Below are 8167 nucleotides of genomic sequence, written 5' to 3'. Positions count from 1 at the left end.
GGAGCAAAGCGGCGGAGGCGGCGAGGCAGCGCGCGCTGCCATCACTCGGGAGACGGCGCCCTCATGTCATCAGCCTCGCGTCCTCCTCCTATCCGGCGGCGTCCTCGGCAGAAGCGGCAAAGGCGCGGTTCCTCCTGGCGGCGCCGGGGAGCCACAAGTGGGCGCAGCGGGCTCAGCTTCAGCCTGGGCGCCTGAGACGCACCCACAGGCGGCCACTCTCACGCGCCTCCCACCGAGCAGCACACACCAACAACCACGCAGGCAGTCACGGGGCACACACAGGCCCCTCCACGCAGCCACGGAGAGGCTTTCGGGGTCACCTTATCCATCCCCCTGCCTGCAAACAGGAACAGACCTCAACCCACCAAGTCCAGAGAGCCTCAGTCCTGTGAGGCCCTGCAAGAAAGGACTTTCTGAAAGCCTTCCCCAGTTACTTCGTGAGAAGTGAATAAATCTCTCTTCCAGAAGGTCTTTCACACCTAGTCTGAGGCCTCCAAACTGTTAAATAGGCTCCAGTAGAGCAGCACCACCAACTCTCGGAAGGACTCTTTGAAAAGCACCAAATATAAGAATCTATTAGCCTCAGACCTTTTCCTCCATCACAAAATGACTGGCCCTTCTCTTCTGTATAAAGTTCATTCAGAAATGCAAATGCTGGACACCAGCACTTAGTTGTAACCTTGGAGCCCCACCACTAGCCGGCAGATGCACGGGCACATTCCCTTGGACAGCCTCAGCTCCCTGCTCCTTAGGTTGGTCTAGTTGTTTTAAGAAATAGTCTCAAGCCATTCTGAGCCAAAGTCTTGAATAAGCTATGGCTCCAGATTAGAGCAGAACTGTCTTATCTCCAATGAAGCATGTGGGAATAAAGGAAGGATGGGAGACACTCCCCTGTGTCGAGAAGACCTTCAATCAGAAATCAAAAGCCTGGGCTTTTGGTTCCACTCTTGCCCTGAGTAGCTGTGTGACTTTAGCAGGTCGTTCTTTTTTCCTGATATGTGGTTTTCTAAAAGGCAGGCTCCTGCTCCAGTAACTGCTGGCATAGGAAATGCACTGGGGCTGGCCTGGGCAGAGAGTCCAAGGGCTGAGGTCAGTGTTTGGTGGAGCACTGGCATCTCTGGACTACCCACGCGCCCTCCTGTGGCTATTGCTTTAAAAAGAACATTTATTTATCAGGCATTGTGTTCTTGTGGGTTAGTTAGAAATCCTTTTTCGTCACTCTGGGTCATTTCCCCATGCCACCCCATGTTGCTTCAGCCTCTTCCTTCATTGGTGTGTTTCCCAGCGCACAGCAGAAGGTCTGACATCCGGTGGACCCTCAGTACAAATTTGTGGAAAGAATGACTGAGCCTAGCCTGAAGCCAACTTTACCCAGAAGAGAAGGAAGAGAAGGAACTCATATTTATTGGGCACCTGCTTTGCACCAGGCACCGTGCATGTGCTCCTTCATTTCCTCCTCACAACAGCCCCGTGGAGTAGTGATCCTCATCGTCCAGATGGGAAAACAAAGACTTTGAACATGTAGATGCTTACCCAGTGTCCTCCACCCAGATGATAGAGCTGGAATCTTCTCACACCCGGACCAGGGGCTCTCAGAACCTGGCAGTGGACACAGCTTCAACAGCTAACTCTTGACCTCATTCTTTGCTGCTTTCCTGGGTCTCGGTATTCCTCCCCTCCCTGCCCCAGGGCCACCTCTAGAACAGGTGATTCCAGGAGCCACACTCCTGGTTCCAATCCTTGCTCTACAACTTCCTGTCGGTGTGACCTTGAATGAATTGCTTCACCTCTCTGAGCCTCAATCTCCATGTGTGTAGAATGGGAATGAGAAAAAGTGCTTACTGCCCTGTTATTGAGAGGATTAAGTGAAGTTATTTAATGTAAAGGTCTAAGAACAACAGCTGGCTCAGTAGAAGGTTAGCTATTATTATTAACTATTGGTGCTTTAGACCTCCACAGCCATGCTTATGCCATTAAGGAAAAACATATGAGCAGCAAGCAGGGTGGCACAGGGGGGTTATGATTAAAAAAAAGAAAGATACACAAAGATCATTCACATACTCCATCCTTCTCTAAAGCAAAGAAAAAAACTGTCCTATCCCTCGCATTCTCCAGACCACCCTACTCCAGCTTTCTGTCCTCTACCAAGGCTGCCTAGAGTATTCCCAGTCACCAGATCCACCTGGACAAACATTTTCCAGGCAGGCACTTGCTCCATTTGAATTCTTCAGCCCTGCAGACCACCGTCTCAGTCTCGATGTTTTTGCCAGTGTGGGATCTAGGCAAGGAAAAAGCAAAAAGTGGCAAATGTATGAGACCCAGTATTTCACCTTCATAGACCACAGGCAAAGCAACGCTTTCTGGGGGTCAGCATTCATGGGAGCACTTTGGCCTTGCAGGGATGAAGGGCTTCCTCCCAAGGCCAGCCTTCCACCAGGTAGCAGGAACAGCCACAGTCAGAGCAGGCACCTCCACCCAGCACTGTGTGAGTCATGAGGTCCTTCCCCTGCCCTCCCTCCCACCCACGGTGGCAGGGCCAGACAGAGTGACCTGCTGGAGTGTTTAACACACCTCCTCATCTGCCTGGCTTCTGCTCCTCCTGAGTGATCTGCGTCATCAATGACCATCTTCTCATCAATATTAATTATGACCTTCATTAGCATATTGTCTTTCATTTAGACAGTGGTTTTGTATTTCAAAGCCCAGTCAAGACTCAAATCTGCCCTAAATTGCCTTTAGTAATCCAGCTGGCATTCCTTCTACCCATGTCTATTGACAACCTACTATGTGCCAATCAGTCATCTCTACTTTCTCTCCTGACAAAGCTCTGCTCTGTGTGACATATAGTTTGACATTTGTCTTGTCTGGTGCTCTAATGGCCTCCACCAGCAATGAGCCCCACTCTTCACCTGCATTACAGTGTCGTTAACGTGGGATGCCTGTCTGCTACTCATCTCTCTAAACTCATTCATAATTATCCTTCAAGTCCCAGATAAGTGTCACCTCTTTGTCTGACATCTGTCCTGACCCCTCCCAAGCAGAGTGGGCAGTTCCTGCCCATGTACTCTTTAGAGTACTTTGAATGTACATACCCCTGCCACCATTAGTTTACTTGCTAGCCTCCCCCATGAGGCTGTGAGCCCCAGTGGGGCAGGGAATGACGTCATTCACTCATTCATGTATTGCGTCATCTATTTGTTCAAGAAATATTTATTGACCCCTATCGTATGCCAGGCACTGAGCCATGTGCTGAGTGTGCAGTTGTGAACAATAGAGTCTCAGTCCCTTCCAGTCTAGTTGTCCTACAAGACTCCTTCAACTCCCTCCATCTCTTTCTACCTGTACCACTTGGATCTTCACCTAAACCTCTGCTGTAGGGCATGGTTGTTTGTTGACATGCTTTCTCCATATTAGACCTTTGCCCCCAACTAGACCGTAAGTCCTTTAGAGACATATCCCCATCGGGAAGGGTAGCATGAGATGAGGTCAAGGAGGTAGACAGGGCAAGATTATGCAGGGCCTTGGAGCCTGCATTAAAGGGTATGGATTTCATCCTGAGTGCAGCTGAGAACCCCTGAACGAGCTCAAGCAGGGGAATGACATGATGCCATCTACATTTTGCAAAGACCAACCTGGCTGCTGTGTGGTGAATGGATATGGGGGAAGGAATAAAAATGAGGAAACTAGTTTGAAGGTTATCGTATAATTCAGGCAAAAGATAATGGTGGCTTGGTCTGGGATTGTAGAGGAGGAGTGAATTCCAGATACATTTTGAACATGGAGACCATGGGTCTTGCTGCTGATCTACATTTTGCAAAGACCAACCTGGCTGCTGTGTGGTGAATGGATATGGGGGAAGGAATAGAAATGAGGAAACTAGTTTGAAGGTTATCGTATAATTCAGGCAAAAGATAATGGTGGCTTGGTCTGGGATTGTAGAGGAGAAGTGAGTGAATTCCAGATACATTTTGAACATGGAGACCATGGGTCTTGCTGCTGGATTTGAGAAGGAAGTTAAGGGAAGAGAACAAGAGGGAGAAATCAAGGTTAGCTCCTAAGATTTGGCTTAAGGAACTGTGTGAATGAACATGAGAAGAGGAATATTTGGGGAAGAACAATCTGTTGTGGGGGATGGGAGGAGGAAGGGATTGTGAGCTCAGTGTGGTGAACGTTAACTTTGAGATGCCCGTGAAATATCTGAATGAAGACGTCACGTGGGCGTGGGCGTGAGTGTTGTACTCAGCGGTGGGGTAAAGAGCAGAGATATACACAAGAGAGTTTTCAGGATACAGATGATATTTGTAGCCTTGGGAACGAGAGTGGAGTGGGGAGAGACTAATTCAAAGACTTTAATAAGATCCTTTTCAGGTAAGAAGTGGGAGGAAAAGTTGGACGACAGCACATTGAAGAGTGGATGTGACGTGAGAAACTGGGAACAATGTGTGTAAACAGCTCTGGGGAAACCTGAGTAAGAAAGGGACAGAGAAATGGAGCAGTAGCCAAAGGCTGCGGGAGATCAAGCAGGTGAGGTTAAAGAGAGGAGAAACTTGAGTGTGTTTACTTGCTAATAAAACCGTTACATTAGGGAGGGGAAATCAACAATCGAGAGAGAAAGCTGGGATAAGCCAATGCCTGAAGTTCTTAGTGACTGACTAGGTTCAAATAACAGAAATTCAATAACAGTTTGATATCGTTAACAGTAATAATAAGAGGTAATATTCACTGAGCACTAACTATGTGCCAGGCACTATGCTAAGAGTTTTAGATATATTAATGATATAAATGAACACAGCACTATGAGATATGTGCACCTGTTAAACAGTAAGGAAACTGAGATAAATCTATATATTTACAAGTGTTACTGTGTGTGTGGTTTCCCAATTCTAAATGGAAGGCTGGAGTTGCCCCAGGTGGTGCTGGGATCCCAGACATGTGTCTCTCCAGATCTGGAGCTCCCAGCACTAAGTGGTTCTGGCTGAAGCCTTCATGCGTGTGTTACTCTCATCTCCCACCCAGACTGTAAGCTTCCAAGGGCAGGAACTATCTCGAGGACATAGTAAGTGTTCAATAAATAAATATAAAATATTATTATAAGTGAAATATAAAATATAATTACACATATAAAAATAAATATAAATATAATTTATAATTATATTTATAATATAATATTTATACAATATAATATATTTATAATAATTATAAATAAAATGTGAAATATATATATAAATATAATCCTTAATTACTTTTATATTGCTTGACAATTTCACACAGATGATATCTCATGTCTTAGTTTGCTCAAAAAGTAAAAATTTTTAAAAGAAACTCTTTACGGGGGAAGAGTAAGAAAGGAGAGAAAAGAAGGAACGCCAACTTTACAGGCCATGAAGTTTCCTATCAGCCTTTGCAAAAACCAGGTGGTTCTCCTTTCTGCCTTCCTGCCTTCCTGCCTTCCTTCTTTCTTTCCTTTCTCTCTTCCTTTTCTTCTTTTGTTCCTTCCTTTCTTCTTTCTGTTCTTATTTCTTCATTTATCTGCTCATTTATCCTCTCAGTAAGAATGTTATTGAGCACCTACATATGCAGCATGCTGTGCCAGGATGGGGTGGGGGGGGTGGGAGGCAGGAAGATGAAATTCTTGCTAAAGAGCTTACAGTCTGGTTGGAGGGACAAGACTAACAGGCAGAAAGCATCTAGGCAGCCACGTAAGGTATCTATTTAGGTGGCGTAGACAGGGAGTTCCAGACAGGAAGATGTTGCTGAAAGCAAGTCATTGTGGCCACAGCACATGGGAAAGCCTGTCCCAGGATGAAGAACAGAGCAGAAGCTTCAAGGACAGGTGAGATTTGAACCTGTGAGAAGTCTGGGTGGCTAGTGGAGGTGGCGCCATCCAAGCGGTGTCTGGGGCCCAGTGAAGAGGCTGGTCTGTACAGAGCAGAGGGTTTGCGTGGGGCTGGTATAGACAGTACGTTGCACGTGACGCCTTGCCCACTAAGCTTTCCTCCATGCCCATGCCCCCACAAATGGTTATTATTCTGTCTTGCACCTCCATTTTCTTTATACACCGTTTTTGGACTTTTTGGAGAGAGTATAGTAAGCCTCGCTCTGTACTTTTCTTTGCATACCCAGCCCCCAGCCCCTCAGTCTTTCACATATGTTCATACAGTGATCACTCTAAAGAAAGATAAGGGAAATAATAATTTCTATTCTGTGCTGGGGGCTGAGCTGTGTATTCTGTGTGATGTGGATACCACAGCCTTTCCCAGTCCTTGCAGGCAGGAACTAGTGCCCCACAGTCGAGGGGGCTGAGTACACAGGTTCTTGCTGTTCTGAGAGGCTGGGCCACCGTGACCCAAGGCCCGTTTCCACTTCCAGTTCCAGTGCCTGAGATGCTCACAGCTGAAGGGGTGGGGGAAGAAGGCTCTACTCCCAGCGTCTGAAGATGTTCACACAGCCCTACTCAATGGCCAATAAGGGAGCGCCCACCAGGCCCATTAACCCAGAAGCAGCAGCAACACATTCTAGTCAAGAGGGTCAGCCAGCCCCAGAAAGCCTCGCCGGGCCCTCTTGCAGACTGCAGCTGGAGCCCTAATTACCCATCCTCCGGGGGACTGGCCCTGGCTGAGTTTTCATAGACCTCTGGGTCTGTCTGCTTCCTCTAAGGCCCAAGCCCCCTGCAACACCCCCCAACTGCAAAAGACAGCAGCTTTATCAGAAACTCAAGGTGAAAGTGATTTAAGCTGGTCCTCCCACACTGACCCAGCCTGATTCCACACCATGCCAGCCAGAGAACCAACCATTCAAGCCACACTGTCCGTCAGTCCCCTAGTAGGCTTTTCTCAGTCTTCTAGTAGGCAATTATTCATGCAGCAGGTATTTATTGAGTGCCTCCTATGTGCAAGATATGGGGATCCAGCTGAAATCAGAAACACTCTGCCCTTCGCTAGCTAAGAAGTCTGTGCATGTTACTTTCCCAATCCCCTCCTTTGTCTTCCTGATGACATCTGCCAATGTGGACCTTGCCTCCCCCAAACTACCTGTGCTCCAGGGCTGGGGTGGCACATGTGACAACGGCAACCCTCAAATGGCCCTGGCAACATCCTGTCTTCCCTGAGTGGCTTTTCCCTCTATGAGGCTGTATGTTCTTCAGGCAAAGATCCTGTCTTTTCTCTGCTGGCCCCGGGATGGAGTAGAATGACGCAGGAAAGCCCAGGCTAGGTATATTTTCCCTGGACAGCACAGCAAGCCACCAACAGTCCCAGAAACCACCAAAAAGATAGGGATATTTGATTTTTTTCTTGGCAGCCTTGTTAATAAAGCAAATTTCCTGTTAATAAAGCAAGTTTTTATGTTCTGACAGCAGACCTACAGAAAGCAGGTTTTTGATTCAGTAGCTTATCTGAGACTGTATGAATTTCCCGTAGAGGGAGACTCAGACCTTTGTTCTTGTAGATGTAGAATTTGGCCATGGAGTAGGGCTCATCCTTCCATTGCACCAACATTAACTGGGCAGCTACTTCGATAGGTGCCAGGCACTGAAGACACATCCTGGCCCTGAAGACACAGACAAGGCAGGCAATTCAGGAAACACAGTACCACAGTGTTGCCAGGACCTCGGTCATCTCTGTGCACTCCTGCAGGGTATGTATATACCATCATTCTCACCTGGTCACCTCCCTCCAGGACCCTGTCCATTTGGTGGGACAGGGGAGAGGTAAATGACAGTGAGTCTAGCTAAGCCTTATCTATGCAGTACAAAAATATTCTGTGATTCTATCAAAACTCCGTCTCCCCAGTGTCTGTCTGCTCCTTGAGCAACTGCAGTCCAGCCTTTCCCCGGGGTGCACCCGACAGTGCTGCCGCTGTCCGTGGTGCTAATGGCTGTGGCTGCCAGACTTCCCCTGGTAGTAAGGAATCAGGTTTCAGAAATCCAAGAATTAGCTTATGTTCCAAGGCTTTGCTGTGAAGCCATAGCTCTGTATGGAAATGTCAGACACTCCATATATGCCCCCCTCCTGACTAACCCCTGCACAAGAGACCTCCTCCTGGTCTGGACCAGATGTTGGGCCAATGAGAGGAACTATTCTTACCTTTCTGACACCCTATTTCCTACCTATTGGCTACTCTGTGCACCTACTTTTTTTTTTTTTTTTTTTTTTTTTTTTTTTTTTTT

At 47.4% G+C, this 8167-nt stretch overlaps 1 protein-coding gene across 1 annotated transcript in view; it reads right to left on the bottom strand.

The window, feature by feature from the left end:
• LOC103599286 (complement C1q-like protein 2) overlaps positions 1-8167 on the bottom strand; it is a 32941-nt gene that overhangs the window by 2714 nt on the left and 22060 nt on the right. Inside the window, exon 3 of the mRNA XM_008583398.1 lies at positions 7353-7548. Coding sequence (XP_008581620.1) covers positions 7353-7548 — 196 coding nt within the window. The remainder of the gene's footprint in view (positions 1-7352; positions 7549-8167) is intronic.

This window comes from Galeopterus variegatus, unplaced genomic scaffold, assembly GCF_000696425.1.
Source record: "Galeopterus variegatus unplaced genomic scaffold, G_variegatus-3.0.2 Scaffold2901, whole genome shotgun sequence".
Lineage (NCBI taxonomy): Eukaryota > Metazoa > Chordata > Mammalia > Dermoptera > Cynocephalidae > Galeopterus > Galeopterus variegatus.
Note: the sequence above shows the minus strand (reverse complement) of the source record. Positions and strands in the feature narration are given on the sequence as shown.